Genomic DNA, 27,670 nt, shown 5'->3' on the forward strand with positions numbered 1-27,670 from the left:
TTCCATGCACCTACCGCTCTGTGTGAAAACCATAACCCTGACATCCACTCGACACCAATTTCCAAGCACCTTAAAACTACGCCCCCTCGTGTTAGCCATTTCAGCCCTGGGGAAAAACCTCTGGCTATCCACACGATCAATGTCTGTCATCATCTTATACACCTCTCATCCTCCGTCGCTCCAAGAAAAAAGGCTGAGTTCACTCCACCTATTCTCATAAGGCATGCTTCCCAACCCAGGCAACATCCTTGTAAATCTCTTCTGCACCCTTTCTATAGTTTCCATATCCTTCCTGTAGTGAGGTGACCAGAACTGAGCACAGTACTCCAAGTGGGTCTGACCAGGGTCTTATATAGCTGTAATGTCACTTCTCGGCTATTAAACTCAATCCCACTATTGATGAAGGCCAATGCACCATATGCCTTCTTAACCACAGAGTCAACCTGCACAGCAGCTTTGATTGTCCTATGGACTTGAACCCCAAGATCACTCTGATCCTCCACACTGCCAAGAGTCTTACCATTAATACTATATTCTGCCATCATATTTGACCTACCAAAATGAATCACCTCACACTTATCTGGGTTGTACTCCATCTGCCACTTTTCAGCCCAGTTTTGCATCTATCATTGTTCTGCTGTGTCCTCTGACAGCCCTCCACACTATTCACAACACCCCAAACCTTTGTGTCATCAACAACTTTACTAACCCGTTCCTCTACTTCCTCATCCAGGTCATTTATAAAAATCAGGAAGAGAAGGGGTCCCAGAACAGATCCCCGAGGCACATCACTGGTGACCGACCTCTATGCAGAAATATAACCATCTACAACCACTGTTTGCCTTCTGTGGGTAAGTCAATTCTGGATCAACAAAGCAATGTCCACTTGGATTTCATGCCTCCTTACTTTCTCAATAAGCTTTGCCTCGGGTACCTTATCAAATGCCTTGCTGAAATCCATATACACTACATCTACTGCTCTACATTCATCAATGTGTTTAGTCACATCTTCAAAAAATTTTATCAGGCTCGTAAAGCACAACCTGCCTTTGACAAAGCTATGCTGACTACTCCTAATCATATTATGCCTCTCCAAATGTTCATAAATCCTGCCTCTCAGGATCTTCTCCATCAGACCTGGCTGACGGAGGAGATACCGGATCATGCCATTGAGTCCAGAAGACCATAAGACAAAGGAGCAGAAGTCGGCCATTCGGCCCATCGAGTCTACTCCGCCATCTTATCATGAGCTGATCCATTTTATCCTATTTAGTCCCACTGCCCTGCCTTCTCACCATAACCTTTGATGCCCTGGCTACTCAGATACCTATCAATCTCTGCCTTAATGACTTGGCCTCCACTGCTGCCCGTGGCAACAAATTCCATAGATTCACCACCCTCTGACTAAAAAAATTTCTTCCCATTTCTGTTCTGAAAGGGCGCCCTTCAATCCTGAAGTCATGCCCTCTCGTACTAGACTCCCCCATCATGGGAAACAACTTTGCCACATCCACTCTGTCCATGCCTTTCAACATTCGAAATGTTTCTATGAGCTCTCCCCTCATTCTTCTAAACTCCAAGGAATACAGTCCAAGAGCGGACAAACGTTCCTCATATGTTAACGCTCTCATTCCCGGAATCATTCTAGTGAATCTTCTCTGTACCCTCTCCAACGTCAGCACATCCTTTCTTAAATAAGGAGACCAAAACTGCCCACAGTACTCCAAGTGAGGTCTCACCAGCGTCTTATAGAGCCTCAACATCACATCCCTGCTCCTATACTCTATTCCTCTAGAAATGAATGCCAACATTGCATTCGCCTTCTTCACTACTGACTCAACCTGGAGGTTAACTTTAAGTGAATCCTGTACGAGGACTCCCAAGACCCGTTGCATCTCAGAACTTAGAATTCTTTCCCCATTTAAATAATAGTCTGCCCGTTTATTTTTTCTGCCAAAGTGCATAACCATACACTTTCCAACATTGTACTTCATTTGCCACTTCTTTGCCCATTCTTCCAATCTGTCCAAGTCTCTCTGCAGACTCTCCATTTCCTCAGCACTACCGGCCCCTCCACCTATCTTCGTATCGTCAGCAAACTTAGCTCAAAGACCTCAGCCTTGACCCTGCCTTGTGCAGTTGGATCCTGGACTTTGTGTCAGATCACCAGCAGGTTGTAAGAGTGGGCTCCCTCACCTCCAAATCTCTGACTCTCAATACAGGAGTCCTCTGGGTTCTCCCTGTTCTAGGCAGACAGGTCGAAAAACCTCACCGGGAAGAGTAAAGGAGGAGGGGATATGTTTCATGGTCACAATGCTTAGTGCGACCCCCAGAATGTGCAAGTACTCAAATCCTTTTGCTCCCCAGACCTGGAATACCTGGTGCTGCTGTGCAGACCCTACTGACTGCCTAGGGAATTCACGGCTGTTATCATAACCGTGGTGTACATTCTTAGCAGGCTGACACTGACCAGGCTCTCAAGGAACTATACGAGAGCATCAACATGTTGGAGACTGCACACCCAGAGGCTGTCTTCACTGTCGTCGGTGACTTTAATCAAGCGTCGCTGACAAAAGTCTCCCCAAAGTTTTGTCAGCATATCCAGGTGAGCACTCGTGGAGATAACACACTTGACCACTGCTACACTCCCTACCGCAACGCTTACAAAGCTCTCCTTCGCCCTGCTTTTGGAAAATCAGATCACTCTTCGATCCTACTTTTGCCGACGTACAGGCAGAAGCTGAAACAAGAGGCGGCCATAATTAAAACCGCCCACTGTTGGTCCGACCAATTAGGGTCCATGCTGCAGGACTGCTTCAATGATGTCGACTGGAATGCCTTCCATGATAAGGATGTTTCCAAGTTCACTGAAGGAGTCACGTGCTTCATTCAGAAGTGCACCGACGATGTTGTTCCCCAGAAGTCAGTCAGGGTCTTCCTAAACCTGAAACCCTGGATCAATTTAGTTCCGTGCGAGCAGCACTTACAGCGTGACATTGAGCTTACATCGCCGGCAATCAACTAGAGCTCAAGAAAAGCAGCTATGATCTGTGCAAAGCTCTCAAGTCTGCGAAACAACAATACAGGGACAAGATTGAGTCAAGGTTCACAACGAATAGCACATGTGACTTGTGCAGAGGGCTGCATACCATCTTCAAAGCCAAATGTTGTGGTGCCGCCAACATCACGGCCTCTCTGCCAGATGAGCTCAATCGCTTTTATGCTCGGTTCGATGTCGCTGACTCTGAGCCTCCGAGGAAAGCCACAGCTACGACCTGCAACCTGGTCACTTCTGAGGCTGAGGTAGACAGGTGTTTCCAATGAGTGGACAGTCGCAAGGCTGCGGGACTGGACAGCATCCCAGGGTGAGTACTCAGGATGTATGTAGCACAACTAGCAGGTGTGTTTACTGATATTTTTAATCTCTCCCTCTCCCAGTGTAGAGTGCCCTCCAGCTTCAAATTATCCACCATTGTCCCATTACCAAGAAAGATCAAGGTAACATGTCTGAACGACTGGCGTCCTGTCGCACTCACCTCAATAATAAGCAAATGCTTTGACGGGCTGGCCAAGGATTATATCTGCAGCTTGCTACCACCTAAAATGGACCCCTACAATTTGTTTACCTACATAACCGATCGACAGACGATGCAATAGCCACTGCTCTACACACCATCCTTACACATCTGGAGAAGAAGGATGCTTATGTGAGAATGCCGTTCTTAGACTACAATTCAGCATTCAACACCATAGTTCCTTCCAGGCTTGACAAGCAGCTCAAAGACCCCAGCCTTGACTCTGCCTTGTGCAGTTGGATCCTGGACTTTGTGTCAGATCACCAGTAGGTTGTAAGAGTGGGCTCCTTCACCTCCAAACTCTCTGACTCTCAATACAGGAGCCCCTCAGGGCTGTGTACTGAGTCCCCTCCTTTACTCCCTGTATACCCACGACTGTACCGCCACCCACAACTCCAATCTGCGAATTAAATTTGCCGATGACACTACATTGATTGGCCTTATTGCAAACAATGACAAGGTGGCCTACAGGGAAGAAGTCATCTCTCTAACATAGTGCTGTCAAGAAAACAACCTCTCCCTCAATGTCGCAAAAACAAAGTTGCTGGTTATGAATTACAGTAGGAATGGAGACGAGCTAACCCCTATTGACATCAATGAATCTGGGGTTGAGAGGGTAAACAGCTTTAAGTTCCTTGGCATCCACATCACCGAGGACCTCATATGGTCTGTACACACCAACTGTGTGGTGAAAAAGGCACAGCAGCGCCTCTTCCACCTCAGATAGTTGAGGAAGTTTGGTATGGGTCCCCAAATCCTAAGAACTTTCTACAGGGGCACAGTTGAGAGCATCCTGACTGGCTGCATCACTGCCTGGCATGGGAACTGTACTTCCCTTAATTGCCATTTGGAATGTAAGAACCCTATATCAAGCAGGAAGATTGGACAATGTGATAAATGAAATGGAAAGACTAAAGATTAACATCATGGGAATTCATGGGAATTAGCGAAACTTGTTGGATAGGTGCTGGAACATGTCAGATTAGAAATAAAACACTAGTTTATTCTTGTGGAACATCCCATACTAATGGAGTAGTAATTCTTATGGATGAAAACATGGCAAAAAGTGTTTTAGGACATTGGGCAAGCAGAGCAAATCGGAGCAAGCGGCTAAGAGTGAAGGAGTAAGGAATCTCGGAGAGAAGTGTTTTTTTTTCTCCACTGCTCAGGGAAAAGAGGCTAGACTGCACAGGCACGTGACATAGAACGCCAAAGGTTTAAAAAGAAGAGGAATTTTCAACCGTCTTTTTAAAATCAGGGCAAGCAGCCGAGAGTGAAGGAGTAAGGAATCTCGGAGAGAAGTGTTTTCTTTTCTCCACTGCTCGGGGAAAAGAGGCTAGACTGCACAGGCGTGTGACGTACAGCGCCAAAGGTTTAAAAAAAAGACCATCATATACAGCGGCATTATGGAAATACCATAGGAAAATTTGGACTAGGGGAAAGAAATGAAAGAGGTGAGAAATGGGTAGAATGGCGCAAGATGAATAATCAGGTCATTATGAATACCTACTTTAAAAACCATCCAAGACGCTTGTGGACCTGGAAAAGTCCAGGTGATAACACCAGAAATCAAATTGACTTCATTACTATAATCCAAAGATTTAGAAACTCAGTGACTCAATGCAAAACATATCCAGGTGCAGACTGTAATAGTGACCATAACCCAGTAGTATGTCATGCAAAAGTAAAACTTAAAAAACTAAAGAAGCAAATACCTGAACAATCCCTTGACTACCTGCAATTAATTAAAGAAGAAAACTTAAGACCAAAATTTACAATTGAAGTAAGGAATAGATTTCAAAGTCTAGAAATAGAATCTGTTGAAGATGATAGCAATCAGAGAAAATAGGTGCAGGAGTAGGCCATTCGGCCCTTCGAGCCTGCACCGCCATTCAGTATGATCATGGCTGATCATCCAACTCAGAACTCTGTACCTGCCTTCTCTCCATACCCTCTGATCCCTTTAGCCACAAGGGCCATATCTAACTCCCTCTGAGGCTCTATAAGGCGCTGGTGAGACCTCACTTGGAGTACTGTGGGCAGTTTTGGTTTTCTTATTTAAGAAAGGTTGTGCTGACGTTGGAGAGGGTACAGAGAAGATTCACTAGAATAATTCCGGGAATGAGAGGGTTAACATATGAGGAATGTTTGTCCGCTCTTGGACTGTATTCCCTGGAGTTTAGAAGAATGAGGGGAGACCTCACAGAAACATTTCAAATATTAAAAGGCATGGACAGAGTGGATGTGGCAAAGTTCTTTCCCATGACGGGGGAGTCTAGTACGAGAGGGCATGACTTAAGGATTGAAGGGCGCCCATTCAAAACAGAAACGCAAAGAAATTTTTTTAGTCAGAGGGTGATGAATCTATGGAATTTGTTGCCACGGGCAGCAGTGGAGGCCAAGTCATTGGGTGTATTTAAGGCAGAGATTGATAGGTGTCTGAGTAGCCAGGGCATCAAAGGTTATGGTGAGAAGGCGGGCGAGTGGGACTAAATAGGAGAATGGATCAGCTCATGATAAAATGGCGGAGCAGACTCGATGGGCCGAATGGCCTACTTCTGCTCCTTTGTCTTATGCTCTAAGGTCTTAAATATAGCCAATGAACTGGCCTCAACTGTTTCCTGTGGCAGAGAATTCCACAGATCCACCATTCTCTGTGTGAAGAAGTTTTTCCTCATCTTGGTCCTAAAAGGCTTCCCCTTTATCTTCAAACTGTGACCCCTCGTTCTGGACTTCCCCAACATCGGGAACAATCTTCCTGCACCTAGCCTGTCCAATCCCTCTAGAATTTTATACGTTTCAATAAGATCCCCCCTCAATCTTCTAAATTCCAAAGAGTATAAGCCTAGTCGATCCAGTCTTTCATCATATGAAAGTCCTGCCATCCCAAGAATCAATCTGGTGAACCTTCTTTGTACTCCCTCTATGGCAAGGATGTCTTTCCTCAGATTAGGGGACCAAAACTGCACACAATACTCCAGGTGTGGTCTCACCAAGGCCTTGTACAACTGCAGTAGTACCTCCCTGCTCCTGTACTCGAATCCTCTTGCTATAAATGCCAGCATACCATTCGCCTTTTTCACCGCCTGCTGTACCTGCATGCCCACTTTCAATGACTGGTGTACCATGATACCCAGGTCTTGTTGTGCCTCCCCCTTTCCTAATCAGCCACCATTCAGATAATAATCTGTTCTCCTGTTCTTGCCAGCAAAGTGGATAACCTCACATTTATCCACATTAAATTGCATCTGCCATGAATTAGACCACTCACCTAACCTATCCAAGTCACCCTGCATCCTCTTAGCATCCTCCTCACAGCTGACACTGCCACCCAGTTTTGTGTCATCCACAAACTTGGAGATGCTGCATCTAATTCCCTCGTCTAAGTCATTAATATATATTGTAAACAACTGGGGTCCCAATACTGAGCCTTGCGGTATCACACTAGTCACTGCTTGCCATTCCGAAAAGGTCCCGTTTATTCCCACTCTTTGCTTCCTGTCTGCCAATCAATTCTCTATCCACATCAATACCATACCCCCAACACTGTGTGCTTTAAGTTTGCACACTAATCTCCTGTGTGGGACCTTGCCAAAAGTCTTTTGAAATTCCAAATATACCACATCCACTGGTTCTCCCCTATCCACTCTACTAGTTACATCCTCAAAAAACTCTATGAGATTCATCAGACATGGTTTTCCTTTCACAAATCCATGCTGACTTTGTCCGATAATTTCACCGCTTTCCAAATGTGCTGTTATCACATCTTTGATAACTGACTCTAGCATTTTCCCCACCACCGACGTCAGGCTTACCGGTCTATAATTCCCCGGTTTCTCTCTCCCTCCTTTTTTAAAAAGCGGGGTTACATTAGCCACCCTCCAATCCTCAGGAACTAATCCAGAATCTAAAGAGTATTGAAAAATTATCACTAATGCATCCACTATTTCTTGGGCTACTTCCTTAAGCACTCTGGGATGCAGACCATCTGGCCCTGGGGATTTATCTGCCTTTAATCCCTTCAATTTACCTAACACCACTTCCCTACTAACATGTATTTCCCTCAGTTCCTCCATCTCAATAGACCCTCGGTCCCCTACTATTTCCGAAAGAAATAATGTAGAAATAAAATTTAATTCTCTAAAGGATGCCTTGGTATAATCAGCAAAGTCAGTGATTCCTAAAAAAAAGAACAAAGAATAAATGGATGACAGATGAAATCAAAAATCTAATGGAAGAAAGGAGACGGAAAAAAGCAAATCCAATGAAATATAAGTCCTTGGATAAAAAAAAGTTAAAAGCTTATGTCAAAAAGCCAAAGAAGAATGGTTAAACCAGGAATATGAGCAAATAGAAAAAAATCCCTATTACTGATCCAAAAAGGTTACATCAACAAATCAAGAATATCACTGGTAAGAAGCTCCTCTGTTCTTCAGGTGGATGTTTGAAAGCAAAGGACGGTACCATTATCATGAAAAAGATGAGATTATGAACAGGTGGACTGAGTATATTCAGGAATTGTTTGAAGACAATTGAGGTGAAAAACCAGAAATTAAGAAAAAACATTGAAGGTATTTTAAAATCAAGATGAAGAAAGGAAAGGCAGCAGGTCCTGATGAAGTAGTAATAGAACAAATTATTGCCCTTGAAGATTGTGGAATTGAAAAACTTACTGATTTAATCAATGACATTGATGAGACTGGAATAATACCAGAAGAGATGAAAAAAATCAGTATTTATCACTCTTCCTAAGAAAGCTGGAGCAATAGAATGTGAATTACATAGGACCATAAGTTTAATGAGTCATATCACCAAGATACTTCTAAGAATTTTGATGACAAGAGCTAAAAGTAAGATACAAGCTGAAATAGGCAAAGAACAATGTGGTTTTGTGAAAGACAATGGAACAAGAAACGCAATTTTGATGTTAAGGGTACTATCAGAACGAGGTATTCAAGTGCAAAAAGATTTGTTTGTTTGTTTTATCGACTACACAAAAAGCATTTGATAAAGTGAAACACAATAAGTTATTTGAAATATTACAGAAAACTCTAGATCCAGATTCGAAAGACCTCCGCCTAATCAGAAATCTGTACTGGGAACAAACTGCCGCTGTAAGAATAGATGGAGAAGTGAGTCAGTTTATGAAAATCAAGAGAGGCGTTAGACAAGGGTGTGTTTTCTCCCCTGATTTATTTAATGTGTACAGTGAAACAATATTACAAAAAATAAGAGACATCTTGGGAATCAAAGTTAGCGATGAAAACATCAATAATTTCAGATATGCAGATGACACTGTGAATTGCAAGTACGGAGGAACAACTACAAAGCTTAATTGATATAATTGTTGAAGAAAGTGCAAAAATGGGTCCATCTATCAACTGCAAAAAGACAGAATGTATGGTAATATCCAAAAAGATGGAAAATCCTATCTGCTGGCTGAGAATAAATGGGGAAGACATAAAACAAGTGAAGAACTTTTGCTACTTAGGAAGCTGGATGACATCAGATGGCAGGTGCGACTTGGACGTCAAAAGAAGAATAGGGATAGCAAAAGACACCTTTACGAGAATGAAGAGTATACTGACCAATACTAAACTAGGCATCAGAGTACTGAAATGTTATGTTTATCCAGTTATGTTATATGGTTCAGAATGTTGGACAATATCTAGTAACATGAGGAAACGAATTGTAGCAGCAGAAATATGGTTTTTGAGGAGGATGCAAAGAATATCATGGATGAAACGAATATCTAACGAGGATGTCAGGAACAGAGCAAACACAAGAAGAGAAATAATGCATGAGATCATGAAAAGGCAACATATCTTCATTGGACATGTGATTTGGAAAGAGCAGTTAGAATGCACTGTAATTATGGGAAAGATTGAAGGGAAGAAAGCAAGAGGAAGACAAAGAGAAATAATAGAGACAGTAGCCAGAGAATTGGAAATGAATACCAATAAATTGATCCACTTGACCCGAAACAGGTGTGTGGGCCATGGCAGTCAAAGCTCAAACTGGGCATGACACCTGAGGATGATGATGATGGTGATGATGACCTCCCTTAATCGCAGGATTCTGCAGACAGCCCAGCACATCTGTAGTTGTGAACTTCCCATGATTCAGGGCAATTACAAGGATAGATGTATAAAAAGGGCCTGTAGGATCATTGGGGACCCAAGTCATCCCAAACACAATATATTCCAACTGCTATCATCCAGGAAGCGGTACCGGAGCATAAAAGCCAGGACAACAGGCTCCGGGACAGCTTCTTCCACTAGGCCAGCAGACTGATGAACTCACGCTGATTTGAGTGTACAGGTACTCTATATTACATTGACTGTTCTATTTATTATAAATTATTATAAATTACTATGATTACACATGGCACATTTAGATGGAGGCATAACATAAAGATTTTTACTCCTCATGTAGGTGAAGGATGTAACATGTATGTGAAGGATGTAAGAAATAAATTCAATTCAATTCTCTTCTGTCACACACTACAACATCAGGCATGCTGCTGGTGACTTCCACAGTGAAGACTGACGCAAAACACTCATTTAGTTCATCACCCATTTCTTTGTCCCCTGTTATGATTTCTCCTGCTTCATTTTCTAGCAGTCCTATATCTACTCTCATTTCCCTATTATTTTTAACATACTTGAAAAAGCTTCTACTATCCACTTTGATAGATTGCTTTCATATTTCGTCTTTTCCCCTCTAATGATTTTTTTAGTTGCTCTCTGTAGGTTTTTAAAAACTTCCCAATCTTCTATCTTCCCACTAATTTTTGCTTTGCTTTATGCCCTCCCTTTTGCTTTTACAGTAGCTTTGATTTCCCTTGTCAGGCCCGGTTGTACTATTTTACCATCTGAGTATTTCTTCATTTTTGGAATACACGTCCTGCACATTCCTCATTTTTCCCAGAAACATACACCATTGCTGCTCTGCTGACATCCCTGCCGGCAGCTCCTTCCAATTTACTTTGGTCAACACCTCTCTAATACCACTGTAATTTCCCTTACTCCACTGAAATACTGCTACATCAGACCTTACTTTCTCCCTATCAAATTTCAAGTTGAACACAATCATATTGTGATCACTGGTTCCTAAGGGATCTTTTACCTTAAGTTCCCTAATTGCCTTTGGTTCATTACATACACCAAATCCAGTATAGCTGATCTCCTAGTGGGCTCCACAACAAACTGCTCTAAAAAGCTATCACTTAGGCATTCAACAAATTTACTCTCTTGAGATCCAAAACCAACCTGATTTTCCCAATCGACCTGCAGATTAAAATCTCCTGTGACTACCATAACATTGCCCTTTTGACTCGCCTTTTCTATTTCCTGTTGTAACCTGTGATCCACCTCCCAGCCACTGTTGGGAGGCCTGTATATAACTGCCATTAACATTCTTTTGCCCTTGCAGTTTTTTAACTCAACCCACAAGGATTTAACATCTTCTGATCCAATGTCATAGCTTTCTACTGATTTGATGCTATTCTTTACCAGTAGAGCCACAGCACCTCCTCTGTCTACCTTCCTATCCCCCTCTGATATAGCATGTAATCTTGGACATTCAGTTCCCAACTACAACCATCCCTCAGCCACGATTCAGAGATCATGGAAACTGTACAGATTGAAAAGGAGGAGGTGCTTGCTGTCTTGAGGAAAATTAAAGTGGATAAATCCCCAGGACCTGACAGGGTGTTCCCTCGGACCTTGAAGGAGACAAGTGTTGAAATTGCAGGGGCCCTGGCAGAAATATTTAAAATGTCGCTGTCTACAGGTGAGATGCCGGAGGATTGGAGAGTGGCTCATGTTGTTCTGTTGTTTAAAAAAGGATTGAAAAGTAATCCGGGAAATTATAGGCCGGTAAATTTAACGTCGGTAGTAGGTAAGTTATTGGAGGGAGTACTAAGAGACAGAATCTACAAGTATTTGGATAGACAGGGACTTGTTAGGGAGAGTCAACATGGCTTTGTGCGTGGTAGGTCATGTTTGACCAATCTATTGGAGTTTTTCGAGGAGGTTACCAGGAAAGTGGATGAAGGGAAGGCAGTGGATATTGTCTACATGGACTTCAGTAAGGCCTTTGACAAAGTCCCACATGGGAGGTTAGTTAGGAAAATTCAGTCGCTAGGTATACATGGAGAGGTGGTAAATTGGATTAGACATTGGCTCAATGGAAGAAGCCAAGGAGTGGTAGTAGAGAATTGCTTCTCCAAGTGGAAGCCTGTGACTAGTGGTGTGCCACAGGGATCAGTGCTGGGTCCATTGTTATTTGTCATCTATATCAATGATCTGGATGATAATGTGGTAAATTGGATCAGCAAATTTGCTGATGATACAAAGATTGGAGGTGTAGTAGACAGTGAGGAAGGTTTTCCGAGCCTGCAGAGGGATTTGGACCAGCTGGAAAAATGGGCTGAAAAATGGCAGATGGAGTTGAATACAGACAAGTGTGAGGTATTGCACGTTGGAAGGACAAACCAAGGTAGAACATACAGGGTTAATGGTAAGGCACTGAGGAGTGCAGTAGAACAGAGGGATCTGGGAATACAGATACAAAATTCCCTAAAAGTGGCGTCACAGGTAGACAGGGTCGTAAAGAGTGCTTTTGGTACATTGGCCTTTATTAATCGAAGTATTGAGTATAAGAGCTGGAATGTTATGATGAGGTTGTATAAGGCATTGGTGAGGCCGAATCTGGAGTATTGTGTTCAGTTTTGGTCACCAAATTACAGGAAGGATATAAATAAGGTTGAAAAAGTACAGAGAAGGTTTACAAGGATTTTGCCCGGACTTGAGATACTCAGTTACAGAGAAAGGTTGAATAGGTTAGGACTTTATTCCCTAGAGCGTAGAAGAATGAGGGGAGATTTGATAGAGGTATATAAAATTATGATGGGTATAGATAGAGTGAATGCAAGCAGGCTTTTTCCACTGAGGCAAGGGGAGAAAAAAACCAGAGGACATGGGTTAAGGGTGAGGGAGGAAAAGTTTAAAGGGAACATTAGAGGGGGCTTCTTCACACAGAGAGGGGTGGGAGTATGGAATGAGCTGCCAGACGAGGTGGTAAATGCGGGTTCTTTTTTAACATTTAAGAATAAATTGGACAGATACATGGATGGGAAGTGTATGGAGGGATATGGTCCATGTGCAGGTCAGTGGGACCAGGCAGAAAATGGTTTTGGCATAGCCAAGAAGGGCCAAAAGGCCTGTTTCTGTGCTGTAGTTTTTCTATGGTTTCTATGGCCACAACATCATATCTGGCAATTTGTAATATTGAACAAGATCATCCACCTTATTTCTTATGTTACATTTCAATACAACACCTTGAGTACTGTATTTGCTAACCTTTCTGATTCTGCATCCCTAATGATTTGATACTCAGCCTGTTGGCTGCAACTAAGTCCCATCACCTGCCTGCTCTTCCTGACAACTGACTGCATGCTAGCTTTACTTTTTATCATCCATTCTATCCTGAGTCCCTTCATGCCAATTCCCACCCCCTGCCAAGTTAGTTTAAACCCTCCCCAACAGCTCTAACAAACATGTTGCGAGAATATTGGTCCACCTCAGGTTCAGGTACAATCCATCACTTTTGAACAGGTCATACCTCCCCTAGAAGAGATCCCAAAGATCCAAGAACCTAAAGCCCTGCCTCCTGCACCAGCTTCTCAGCCACCATTTATCTACCAACTCATCCTGTTTCTACCCTCACTGGCACGTGGCACAGGCAGCAATCCAGAAATTACTGCGAGGGAAGTCCTGCTTCTCAGCTCTCTAAATTCTCTTTTCAGGACCTCATTGCTTTTCCTTCCTATGTCATTGTTACCAATATGTACCAAGACATCTGGCTGCTTCCCCTCCTTCTCGAAAATGTTGTGGATGTGATCTGAGGCATCCCTGACCCTGTCATCTGGGAGGCAATATAACCATCCAGATGTCCCATTCATGTCCACAGAATCTCCCGTTTCTTTCCCTCACTATGGAGTCCCCTATCACTAATGCTCCCTTCTCCTCTCTCTTTCCCTTCTGCACTACAGACCTATGCCCAGTGTCTGTAATCCGGTTGCTGTAGCATTCTCACAGGAGGTCATCCCTCACAAAAATATCCAAAGCGGGATACTTCTTTTTGAGGGGAATGGCCACAGGGGTGCTCTGCTCTAACTGCCTCTTTCTATTTCTCCTGACAGTCATCCAGCTACTTGTCTCCTGCAACTTCAGGGCGACTACTTCCCTGTATCTTTCATCAATTTTATCCTCGCTCTCCCGTAGAAACTGAAACTCATCCAGTTGTTGCTCTGGATCCCTAACACAGAGAAGTTTGGATAGGTACATGGATGGTAGGCGCATGGATAGCTATAGTTCTGGTGCACCTTGATGGGAGTAGGCAGCTTAAATGGTTCAGCAAGAATAGATGGGGCAAGGGCCTGTTTCTGTGCTATATTTTTCTATGACTCTATGACATCCCATGGACTTATCTTTATTGTGAAAGCTCTACCCTCTTCATAAAATAGTAAGCCTCACTCTTATCCAAATTAAATTGTGTTTTACATTCCTTAGTCCACCTTCCCAACTGATCAAAACCCCTCTAATTCCTGATAAACATCTTCACTGTTTATGTGTAACCCTTATATTTTCTCATCAAAAGAGAGTGGTTGCACCTGAACTAGAGGCAGTTATCTTGGCTGGGAGATTTGCTGGTGCTGCTCAGGAGCACTTAAACAGGAGTGGCAGTGGGGTGGGGCACTGAGCAACAGAGCAGCTGATGAGAAATCGAGGATAATACCATAACCAATTAGAGAAAATTTAGTTGTCAGGATAGACAGGAACATAGTAAAGGGAGAGGAAAGACTACTGGTTTAAACACATTTATTTCAATGCCACCCACTTCAGAGGTAAGGTGGCTGAACTTTAAATTGATTGGTGCTGGGAACCGGAATATCACAGCCATAATAGAAATATGGTTGAAGGAAAGGGGAAACAGGCAGCTCAGCATACAGATACTACAGGTGTGACAGAGGTGCATGTAGGAGAGGAGGGGGAGTTGCCTTCTTGGTAACATCCATTAGTAGAAACAAGGGCTTGATCACTCTTGGGATCATATTATTAATCCTCTTGGTCACCTCTTCAAGTAACTGACTTAAATGTTTGAGACATGATTTCCATGCACACTTTAAATTAACAGGAAGATTTTTTTCACATCTCATCCACCACATACCTCTCTCAATAGAATCTGACCACGCTGGACAAAGACTACTGGACTGGAGAGATCGAAACGTTGCTGAAGTTCCTTGAGCTGTGGCTGAAGCTGTTCAAGTTGCTCATAACAGTTCTGCATCTTCACTGGGTGATAAGGTAGCAAGCTTAGCTTCTCCATGTACTAAAAAACACAAAAGTAATAAATCAGCAGCTGTTCTGGCCCCTTTGGAACTTCAGCTAGTTGCCTTACATTTAATAGAATTTAACTGCAGATGATTTTAAACAATTAAAAACAGACAATAAGTTAAATGCAATAAAAAGTGAGATTTCAACAGCTGTAGGAAGGATCTCAGTATTTAACAGCTCTTACAAGAAAAAATAACATTACTTCATGTATGCCTGTGGAATTGAACTGGAACATCTAGATAACACTGAAGCAGAGCAACTTTGAGAAAACTGACCAAAGTACAAGTTATTTCAGTATGAGAAGAAAATGTCAAGTTGAAAACAAACTGAGAAAAATACAGTACTTTTTTAGATTATGAGAACACTCAGTCCTCTTTTATTGTCATTTAGTAATGCACACATGCATTAAGAAATGATACAATGTTTCTCCAGAGTGATATCACAGAAAACAGGACAAATCAAAGACTAACACTGAGAGAACCACATAATTATAACATATAGTTACAGCAGTGCAAAGCAATACCATAATTTGATGAAGAACAAACCATGGGCACGGTAAAAAAAAGTCTCAAAAGTCCCTGAGTCAATCAACTCCCGAGTTCCCAATAGCAGGCGGCAAAAGGGAGAAACTCTCTGCCATAAACCTCTAGGCACTGTCAACTTGCCGATGCCTTGGAAACAGCTGACCACAGCCGACACTGAGTCCATCTGTTCGAAAACTTCGAGCCTCCGACCAGCCCACCAATACAGCCTCCCAAGCACCATCCTCTGCCCAGCATCTTCAACCTCGCCCCGGCGCTGAAACAAGCAAAGCCGAGGATTCGGGGCCTTCTGCTCTGGAGATTCCAGTTACCACACAGTAGCAGCGGCAGTGAAGCGGGCACTTCAGAAGTTTTCCAGATGTTCCTCCGTACTCTCACGTCTGTCTCCATCAAATCAGAATTGTGCACGGTCCCCTACCTGACAGATAACAGATATTCATCACTGGAGAGGCCGCGCGCGCTGCCATCGCGCCGCCATCTTCTCCTTCTCCAGATACTTACCCAGATCTCAAACTGAATGAAACAAAAAAGTGCCAAATACAAGCGTAGACGCAAAGAAACAATATCAAAATAAAAGAATATAATTCAAGGAAACTCAAGAAAATTAAAGTCATGTGTTTGAAAGACTTGGGTTCCATGAGTGAATGTATTTGGCTTGACTAAACTTCAGGTATTATATCAATGTATTGATAGCTTTGCAACTGTGGCCAACTCAAATTTTATTCTTTTCAACTTAAACAACCTGCTAGTTCAGTATCAATATATGGTTCATTTTCTGCATCTCACCTCCCCAAGCTTTTGCTTCCCTCCTTCATTCAAAATATTTTTATTTATTTCCACAATTTCCTTGAAAAATAAATCCCTGACTTCGGCGAAGCCTCTGCTTGTTGGACCCATCAAAGCTTCAAGAATGGAGGAGATACATGGTTGCACTTTGTTCCGAACACAAGCTTCAGCTTTTGGCATGACAAATACTAAATAAAAAACAAACAGAAAGACAAATTACACTCAGCTAGAATCAAATATTACATCAAATACAAATGAAGAATAAAATCAATAATTCACAAGGGGAACCAATATTCTGGGAGGGAGGTGTGGTAACTTCTACTTTGAAAAAGGCACACTCAACAACTTCATGCCCAAGAAACAACTTTATCTCGAACTTCAAAACCGTTACGTACATACAGAGGCTTTCACAACCCGTATGGCATGGTAGGCACACTATATACAAAGCACACTGGAAGTAAAAAGAACGGAAGTAGAACCCCCCCTCATTATCCTAATTAGTATTAACTTACTTTTAGTAATGCTCACATTACAACACTTCTTCCCCTTTAAAATCCAACATCCCCAAATGTAAAAAAACTAGGAAGTCAAAACAGTGGCGTTATTAACTTGCGTACCCCTGAAAACTTATACCACTATCTCAGCAACAGGGAAGAAGTCTGAGCGAGGTATTTGATGCTTCCTTGTCGACATCTAGGTTGTTCAGATCATGGGGATGTCTTCCATGGAAAGACTTTGGAACATGAAGGGTCATGGTGTTCCACTAGTTAACTTTTTCCTCTGTAGTGATAATTTCTTCTTTTTTCTGGGTTGTGCTTTCATTTAAGTTTAGTGGTGTATACTTCTTATCAGAATTCAGAGTGGGGCAGCAGGGTAACAGTGGTTAACAAATGCATTACAGTACCTGTGACCTGGGTTCAGTACCTGCCACTGTCTGTAAAGCATTTGTACATTGTCCACGTGACCGTGTTGATTTCCTCCGGGTGCTCTGGTTTCTCCCACAGTCCAAAATCTTACTGGCTGGGAGGTTAATTGGTCTTTGTAAATTGTCCCGTGATTAGGCTGGGGTTAAATCAGGGGGATGCAGGTCAAATGGCCAGAAGGGCCTGTTCCGCGCTTTAGCTCAATAGAATAAATGCATTGTATATGCTCACTTGGAGGCCGAACCTTGTTTTCGTTGATGAAGATATCTCCTTAGATGTTTTATCTGACTGTTATCTGTCTGTTATTCCTCTTCCTCCTCCTGTTCTTGGTAGAGTTAATCTAATATTTTTTTTCTCAGCTCAACCTGGTAAAACCTGAGGAATGGGCATAACCAAGCACACTCATTTGTCAGTTGCCAGGAACTTTCAGACTATTTTAGTGATGTCTAGTAGTGTGACTTACTGAAGATTTACGTAGATATTACTGTATAGTCCTAATTGCTTAATGCTGTTGTGTAGTGCCTTTGGGATGACACCAGTTGTAGATATTACTATCAGGACAATGTATATCCTGTTCATGTTCCAAAGTCTTTCAATTTCCTCTTTTAATTTAGCATATTTCAGATGTTATTTTTCACACAGATTTCTGAATGTTATTGTGTGTTTGGAATGGCTGTAACTATTCAATAAGTTGTTCTTTTTTGTTTATCCTGTATTATGATATCCAGATGGTTATTATGGATTGTTTTATCTATAATAACTGATCAGTCATAATATAATTTGTGGTATTCTGATTCTAAAACTGGATCAGGCTTGTATTTATAGTAAGTTGTGATTTCATTTATTTTAAAGCAAACTTTTGATGAATCGTGTTTGCCACTTGATAAGTCTGTGTAATTATTATTATTATTTTTATTATATGGCATTCTTGCTTATCAGTCAGGGCCCTGAGTGGGGAAATAATGCTACAGATGTGTAAGGCATTGGTGGGACTGTTCCTGAAAGAGTTTGTGCAATTCAGATCTCTGTACTATAAGAAGGGTCTGATTAAGTTAGTGAGGGCAAGAAACGTTCACAAGGAAGTTGCTGAGTCTGGATGACTTGAGTTATAAGCAGAGATTGTAAAGGCTGATGGTCCATGGTATGGGAGTTAAACAAGGAGACACGGATTTAAGAAGAGAGGAGAAAGAATTAAAAGGGACCAGAGGAGCATGAGTATATAGAATGAGCCACCAGAGGAAGTGGCAGAGATAGGTACAATTACAAGATCTAAAAAACATTAGGACAGGTACATGGATAGGAATAATTCAGGAGGATATGAACCAAGCACAGGCAAATAGGACCATAGAAAACCATAGAAACTACAGCACAGAAACAGGCCCTTTGGCCCTTCTTGGCTGTGCCGAACCATTTTCTGCCTGGTCCCACCGACCTGCACACGGACCATATCCCTCCACACAACTCCCATCCATGTATCTGTCCAATTTATTCTTAAACGTTAAAAAAGAACCCGCATTTACCACCTCGTCTGGCAGCTCATTCCATGCTCCCACCACTCTCTGTGTCAAGAAGCCCCCCCTAATGTTCCCTTTAAACTTTCCCCCCCTCACCCTTAACCCATGTCCTCTGGTTTTTTTTCTCCCACTGCCTCAGTGGAAAAAGCCTGCTTGCATTCACTCTATCTATACCCAACATAATTTTATATACCTCTATCAAATCTCCCCTCATTCTTCTACGCTCCAGGGAATAAAGTCCTAACCTATTCAACCTTTCTCTGTAACTGAGTTTCTCAAGTCCCGGCAACATCCTTGTAAACCTTCTCTGCACTCTTTCAACCTTATTTATATCCTTCCTGTAATTTGGTGACCAAAACTGAACACAATACTCCAGATTCGGCCTCACCAATGCCTTATACAACCTCATCATAACATTCCAGCTCTTATACTCAATATTTCGATTAATAAAGGCCAATGTACCAAAAGTTCTCTTTACGACCCTATCTACCTGTGACGACACTTTTAGGGAATTTTGTATCTGTATTCCCAGATCCCTCTGTTCTACTGCACTCCTCAGTGCCTTACCATTAACCCTGTATGTTCTACCTTGGTTTGTCCTTCCAACGTGCAATACCTCACACTTGTCAGTATTAAACTCCATCTGCCATTTTTCAGCCCATTTTTCCAGCTGGTCCAAGTCCCTCTGCAGGCTCTGAAAACCTTCCTCACTGTCTACTACACCTCCAATCTTTGTATCATCAGCAAACTTGCTGATCCAATTTACCACATTATCATCCAGATCATTGATATAGATGACAAATAACAATGGACCCAGCACTGATCCCTGTGCCACACCACTAGTCACAGGCCTCCACTCAGAGAGGCAATTCTCTACCACCACTCTCTGGCTTCTTCCATCGAGCCAATGTCTAATCCAATTTACCACCTCTCCATGTATACCTAGCGAATGAATTTTCCTAACTAACCTCCCATGCGGGACCTTGTCAAAGGCCTTACTGAAGTCCATGTAGACAATATCCACTGCCTTCCCTTCATCCACTTTCCTGGTAACCTCCTCGAAAAACTCCAACAGATTGGTCAAACATGACCTACCATGCACAAAGCCATGTTGACTCTCCCTAATAAGCCCCTGTCTATCCAAATGCTTGTAGATTCTATCTCTTAGTACTCCCTCTAATAACTTACCTACTACTGACGTTAAACTCACCGGCCTATAATTTCCCGGATTACTTTTCGATTCTTTTTTAAACAACGGAACAACATGAGCCACTCTCCAATCCTCCGGCACTTCACCCGTAGACAGCGACATTTTAAATATTTCTGCCAGGGCCCCCGCAATTTCAACACTAGTTTCCTTCAAGGTCCGAGGGAACACTCTGTCAGGTCCCGGGGGTTTATCCACTTTAATTTTCCTCAAGACAGCAAGCACCTCCTCCTTTTCAATCTGTACAGTTTCCATGGTCTCACTACTTGATTCCCTCAATTCCATAGATTTCATGCCAGCTTCCTTAGTAAATACAGACACAAAAAACCTATTTAAGATCTCCCCCATTTCCTTTGGTTCCGCACAAAGCCGACCACTCTGATCTTCAAGAGGACCAATTTTATCCCTTACAATCCTTTTGCTCTTAATATACTTGTAAAAGCTCTTAGGATTATCCTTCACTTTGACTGCCAAGGCAACCTCATGTCTTCTTTTAGCCCTCCTGATTTCTTTCTTAAGTATTTTCTTGTCACTTCTTATACTCCTCAAGCACCTGATTTACCCCCCCCCCGTTTCCTATACATTTCATACAACTCCCTTTTCTTCTTTATCAGAGTTGCAATATCCCTTGAGAACCAAGGTTCCTTATTCCTATTCAATTTGCCTTTAATCCTCAGGTAGGCATGGACAGTTGGAATGAAGGACCTGCTTTTTCACTGTTTATCTCAACAATTTATACTAATTCATGTCTAGTTACAAAATCAGACTCAGCTTTATTGATTTATCACACATACATGGAAACATACAATATAATGTGTTGTTTGTATTAACCAGCATAATCTCAGGGTCTGCTTGGGGCAGCTTGCAAGTTAACAACTAAACAAATATTATACGAATGTATTTATAATCCTGAATTATAACTTCATGATGTTAAAACTGAAGGCAGATCAGAGCTGATACAGCAAAGCAGAAAGAAAACTGACAAACTGAAAATAATTCTTCATGCTCATGTGCGGTGTCACCATCTCCATGTAAGGTTTCCAAATCTAAGATACCAATAGTCCTCATAATTGTTTTAGAAATCTATCTGTGCACTAGATTTGGGATATATTCTGCAAACTGGCTTTGTATTTATTTGAATACAGGATATCTCCTTCATTTTGCCTATCAGAAATTGTGCTAAAGAAAACTGAGAAAATAAATGAAAGCTTGAAAATTTTATTATTGCGATGAGGCTTATTGAGAAAGTAAGGAGGCATGGGATCCAAGGGGACATTGCTTTGTGGATCCAGAACTGGCTTGCCCACAGAAGGCAAAGAGTGGTTGTAGATGGGTCATATTCTGCATGGAGGTCGGTGACCAGGGGTGTGCTTCAGGGACACCCGTCTCTTCGTGACTTTTATAAATGACCTGGATGAAGAAGTGGAGGGATGGGTTAATAAGTTTGCTGATGACACAAAGGTTGGGGGTGTTGTGGATAGTGTAGAGGGCTGTCAGAGGTTACAGTGGGGCACTGATAGGATGCAAAACTGGGCTGAGAAGTGGCAGATGGAGTTCAACCCAGATAAGTGTGAGGTGATTAATTTTGGTAGGTCAAATATGATGGTAGAATATGGAATTAAAGGTAAGACTCTTGGCATGTGGGGGATCAGAGGGATCTTGAGGTCCGAGTCCATAGGACGCTCAGATCAGCTGCGCAGGTTGACTCTGTGGTTAAGAAGGCATACGGTGCATTGGCCTTCATCCATCGTGGGATTGAGTTTAAGAGCCAAGAGGTAATGTTGCAGCTATATACGACCCTGGTCAGACCCCACTTGGAGTACTGTGCTCAGTTCTGGTCGACTCACTACAGGAAGGATGTGGAAGCCCTAGAAAGGGTGCAGAGGAGATTTACAAGGATGTTGCCTGGATTGGGGAGCATGCCTATGAAAACAGGTTGAGTGAACTCGGCCTTTTCTCCTTGGAGCGACGGAGGATGAGAGGTGACCTGATAGAGGTGAATAAGATGATGAGAGGCATTGATCGTGTGGATAGTCAGAGGCTTTTTCCCAGGGCTGAAATGGTTGCCACAAGAGGACACAGGTTTAAGGTGCTGGGGAGTAGGTACAGAGGAGATATCAGGGGTAAGTTTTTTACGCAGAGAGTGGTGAGTGCATGGAATGGGCTGCCAGCAACGGTGGTGGAGGCAGGTATGATAGAGTGTTTTAAGAAACTTTTCGATAGGTACATGGAGCTTAGAAAAATAGAGGGCAATGGGTAAGCCTAGTAATTTCTAAGGTAGGGGCATGTTTGGCACAACTTTGTGGGCCGAAGGGCCTGTACTGTGCTGTAGGTTTTCTATGTTCTATGTTATCAGTACAAAACATCTGGGAAGTGTGACAGATTCAACATTCAATCTAACAACAACAAAAAAAAGAACTGTCCCGTCAAAGATTCTGTCTGTCAGGAGGTTTACGAGTGCGCTGTGATCTGTGCACTACCCCCGGTGACCCAGCAGGGACCGCTGGTGAGGGTGTTTCGGACTGGACAATTTGGGAAAACAAATGTGGCAAATGTTCAGGGATCATTGCATGGCATTCTGCAAAGGTATGTCCCATTGAGGCAGGGAAAGAATGGTTGGGTAAAAGAACCATGGTATACAAAGAATGTGGAAAATCTAGTTGAGAAGACAAGAAAGCTCATAAAAGGTTCAAGAAACTAGGTACTGTTAGAGCTGTAGAAAAATTACAAGGGTGCCAGGAAGGAGCTCAAGAATGAAATTTTCAGAGCTAAAAGAGGCCATGAAAAGGCCTAGGTGAGCAGGATTAAGGAAAACCCCAAGGCATTCTACAAGTATGGGAAGAGCAAGAGGATGAGCCGTATGAGAATAGGACCAGTCAGGAGTGAGAGTGAAAACGTGTGTGGAGCCGGAGGAGGTAGCAGATGTACTTCATGAATACTTTGCTTCAGTATTCACCAGTGAAGAACACCTTGGCAATTGTGGGGATGATTTACAGTGGACTGAAACACTTGAGTGTGTAGACATTAAGAAAGAGGATGTGCTGGAGCTTTTTAAAGGTACTAAGTTAGATAAGTCGCTGGGACCAGATGAGATATACCACAGGCTACTGTGGGAAACGAGGGAGGAAATTGCTGAACCTCTGGTGATGATCTTTGCATCATCAATAGGGACGGAAGAAGTACCAGAGGATTAGAAGGTTGCAAATGCTGTTCCCTTCTTCAAGAAGGGGAGTAGCGAGAACTCAAGAGATTATAGGCCAGTGAGTCTTACTTCAATGGTGGGCAAGTGTTGAAGAAGATCCTGAGAGGCAGGATTTATGAGCATTTGGAGAGACACAATCTGATTAGGGATAGTCAGCATGGCTTTATCAAGGGCAGGTAATGCCTTAAGAACCTGATTGAATTCAGAATATAATATTATTGGTCGGTCTCTTGGCAATGTGGAGGATGTGAGATCTTGGGGTCCATGTCCATAGGATACTCAAGGCTGCTGTGCAGGTTGACAGAGTTGTTAAGAAGGAGTATGGTGTGTTGGCCTTCATCAACCACGGGATTGAGTTCAAGAGCCATAAGGTAATGTTACAGCTATATAAAACTTTAGTTAGACCCCACTTGGGAGTACTGTCTTCAGTTCTGGTCACCTCACTACAGGAAGGATGTGGATACTATAAAGAGAGTGCAGAGGAGATTTATAAGGATGTTGCCTGGATTGGAGAGCATGCCGTATGAGAATAGGTTGAGTGAACTTGGCCTTTTCTCCTTGGAGTGACGGAGGATGAGAAATGACCTGATAGAGGTGTATAAGATGATGAGATGCATTGATTGTGTGGATAGCCAGAGGGTGATATGGCTAGCACGAGGGGGCATAGTTTCAAGGTGCTTGGAAGTAGGTACAAAGGGATGTTTTTCACACAGAGTGGTGGGTGTGTGGATTGCACTGCCAGTGAAGGTGGTAGGGGTGGATACAATAGGGTCTTTTAAGAGACTCTCAGATAGGTACAGTTGAGGTCTAAAGTTTACATACATTTAAACTCAGTTTTTCACAATTCCTGACATTTAATCCCAGAAAATACTCCCTGTCTTAGGTCAGTTAGGATCACTACTTTATTTTAAGAATGTAAAATGTCAGAATAATAGTAGAGAGAATGATTTATTTCAGCTTTTATTTCTTTCATCACTTTCCCAGTGGGTCAGAAGCTTACATACACTTTGTTAGTATTTGGTGGCATTGCCTTTAAATTGTTTAACGTGGGTCAAACTTTTTGGGTAGCCTTCCACAAGCTTCTCACAGTAAGTTGCTGGAATTTTGTTCCATTCCTCCAGACAGAACTGGTGTAACTGAGTCAGGTTTGTAGGCCTCTTTGCTCGCACACGGTTTTTCAGTTCTGCTCACAAATTTTCTATTGGATTGAGGTCAGAAAATGATGTCAAATCTGGTTCATCCTTGGGAGCAATTTCCAAACCCCTGAAGGTACCACGTTCATCTGTACAAACAATAGTACGCAAGTATAAACACCATGGGATCACGCAGCCGTCATACCACTCAGGAAGGAGACACATTCTGTCTCCTAGAGATGAATGTACTTTGGCGCGAGAAGTGCAAATCAATCCCAGAACAACAGCAAAGGGCCTTGTGAAGACACTGGAGGAAACAGGTAGACAAGTATCTATATCCACAGTCAAACGAGTCCTATATTGACATAACCTGAAAGGCTGCTCAGCAAGGAGGAAGCCACTGCTCCAAAACCGCCATAAAAAAAACAGACTACAGTTTGCAAGTTCACATGGGAACAAAGATCTTACTTTTTGGAGAAATGTCCTCTGGTCTGATGAAACAAAAATTGAATTGTTTGGCCACAATGACCGTCGTTATGCTTGGAGGAAAAAGGGTGAGGCTTGCAAGCCGAAGAACACCATCCCAACTGTTAAGCATGGGGGTGGCAGCATCATGTTGTGGGGGGGGGGGGGTGCTTTGCTGCAGGAAGGACTGGTGCACTTCACAAATAGATGGCATCATGAGGAAGGAAAATTATGTGGAATATAAGCAACATCTCAAGATATCAGCCAGGAAGTTAAAGCTCGGTCACAAATGCGTCTTCCAAATGGACAGTGACCCCAAGCCTACCTCCAAAGTTGTGGCAAAACTACTTAAGGACAACAAAGTCAAGCTATTGGGGTGGCCATCACAAAACCACGACCTCAATCCCATAGAAAATTTGTGGGCAGAACTGAAAAAGCGTGTGCGAGCAAGGAGGCCTACAAACCTGACTCAGTTACACTAGTTCTGTCTGGAGGAATGGAACAAAATTCCAGCAACTTACTGTGAGAAGCTTGTGGAAGGCTACCCAAAATGTTTGACCCAAGTTAAACAATTTAAAGGCAATGCTACCAAATACCAACAAAGTGTATGTAAACTTCTGACCCACTGGGAAAGTGATGAAAGAAATAAAAGCTGAAATAAATCATTCTCTCTACTATTACTCTAATATTTCACATTCTTATGTTACATACCCCGTAACTGGGTTGCCAAACCAGCAGAAATGGATCACTCAGTTGGAGTCTGGATTACTAGAACTAAGGAAGTTTTATTAAAGAAACAAGCAACACAGTAATCGAAAGGATAATAAATGCAACAGTTCAGCAATGATAACCACACATGTGCACAGAATTAAGATAACAGCATCAATCAAGCTCTATCGTTGTCTTGGGATAAATGACCAATTTCAAAGTGACACAAATTTCAGTCCAATTTAGTAGTGCAGTTCGCAGTAATCGTTGCCATGGCGATGGACAACGTGGGGGGGGGGGAGAGAGAGAGAGAGAACGGGAACAACTGATCATTCAGACACGGCTTCCACTCACAGACCGGCGATATGGCTCACAAACAGCTTCCGGGCAGGTCCTTGGTGATGTCACCTGAGGTCACCGACTGTGACCCCTCCTCCAGATGCGGTCGATCCTCTGCAGTGAACCTGGCACCCAAGCGAGGGTGGACACACACCAGGTTCCCGCTGATCGTACCTTTCCACCCTGTACGTTTAAGGCTGATCCCCCGGATCAGCCGTCCAAGAGCTTCTCACCGACTTGTGAGAGGCGCACCGCTTCCAGGGTCTCGTTACCTCGGGTGTCGTGTGTGTCCTGCCTTAGCGAACCGGTCCCTTTTTATCCCCCTGCTGGGGTATCGCCTGTCCATCACTTCAAACAGTTCAGGGTTCAAAGGGGGAGCCGCTCCAGACAGCTCTCTCTCTCCCGTCCCTTCATTACACATCTCCAGATGCTGTTTCATTGTGTTCCTTATCTCTCTCTTGAAGACAGGTGGCAGACCAACTGCTGATCACATAGGACAGCTAACATCTTATCTATGTGTATTCTCGTCACACTTAAAATAAAGTAGTGATCCTAACTGACCTAAGACAGGGAATGTTTTCTAGGATTAAATGTCAGGAATTGTGAAAAACTGAGTTTAAATGTATTTGGCTGAGGTGTATGTAAACTTCTGACTTCAACTGTATATGGAGCTTTGAAAAATAGAGGGCTATGCAGTAGAGAAATTCTAGGCAGCTTCTAGAGTAGGTTACATGGTCGGCACAACATTGTGGGCTGAAAAGCCTGTAACGTGCTGTAGATTTTCTATGTTTCTATTGAAAACACAGTGAGGTCATAACTGGATGAACATCCTCTGTTTGAATAAAACTTTCCACTTACACACTCACAATAAATTTATAAAAACGTCTATTTAACAATTATAGTGAATCATCTTCATGATAATTTTCATTATCTAATCTACTAACTATTCAGCATATGTTATGGTATTTCCTGTAAAAGAAAATCCCTCTTTGGTTTTCACTCCTAGTAGTGGGAGTGAGTTGTGTGCAAAGATATTCAATAAAAGCATGTGCCAAACTACTGAAGAGGCATTCTGCTTCCATGTCAAAACACCTCACTTTGCAAATTACAAACTGGTATAATGGTTGACAGTGCCAGGCTTCGTTTTTGGTAAAAAGCCTTTTAAAACTATAGCTGTAACAACTGTGAAGAAGCAGTGTAAAAAACTGTGGAAGATTATGGTCCACATACAGTAATTTAATCACAGTGGCAATTCCGGAAACTAATGTTGCCTTTTCGCTAGCTTAATTATGATGTTGGCTTCGACATACAAAGAAAATAAACAGGCTTCAAGTATATCATGTGTTTTTAGCAATAATAATCACGTCTGAAAATCATTGTCAAATTGCATACATAATCGAAGATTATACATGCAATTTTACAATTTTAGCCTACTTATATAATAGGAAATAGGGGAGTATACAGTATGTGAAGAACTCTCGTAATAATTTCCCACATCTTAGTCACCAATCTCATTGCCCTCAGATGTTTCCAAACCTCTTAGTTTGCTTGTCACATGTTCCTTTGAACTAATAATTTGATCCATATCTGGACGAATCCTGCTTTCTAATCCGGAACGGGCATGTTCGCACTTTTTCAAAACAGCTTCATATCGGGCTTTTGTCTGTTCCAAAACCATCTTCTGTGCAGCTTCTGTAATCTTTGGGGATGAGAAATAACTTTCTGTCAATACAATTATATAGAATGAACCAACTTCACATTTTTTTGCCACGGTTGCCTACAGTAAAGGAACACAATAGGGTTAGCTGGAGAAAATGCCGGAGGAACTCAGCAGGTCAGGCAACATCAATGGAGAGGAATAAATAGTCAACATT

At 42.5% G+C, this 27,670-nt stretch overlaps 1 protein-coding gene across 1 annotated transcript in view; it reads right to left on the bottom strand.

Moving 5' to 3' along the window:
- The window catches only part of LOC140186083 (protein Niban 2-like), a 330,169-nt gene that overhangs the window by 51,517 nt on the left and 250,982 nt on the right, over positions 1 to 27,670 (bottom strand). The window contains exons 8-10 of the mRNA XM_072239948.1: positions 27,333 to 27,495; positions 16,306 to 16,493; positions 14,811 to 14,972 (exon numbers count right to left, since the gene is read on the bottom strand). Of these exons, the coding sequence (XP_072096049.1) occupies positions 14,811 to 14,972; positions 16,306 to 16,493; positions 27,333 to 27,495 (513 nt within the window). The remainder of the gene's footprint in view (positions 1 to 14,810; positions 14,973 to 16,305; positions 16,494 to 27,332; positions 27,496 to 27,670) is intronic.

The sequence above is a fragment of the Mobula birostris genome, chromosome 22, assembly GCF_030028105.1.
Source record: "Mobula birostris isolate sMobBir1 chromosome 22, sMobBir1.hap1, whole genome shotgun sequence".
NCBI classification, from domain to species: Eukaryota; Metazoa; Chordata; class Chondrichthyes; order Myliobatiformes; family Myliobatidae; genus Mobula; species Mobula birostris.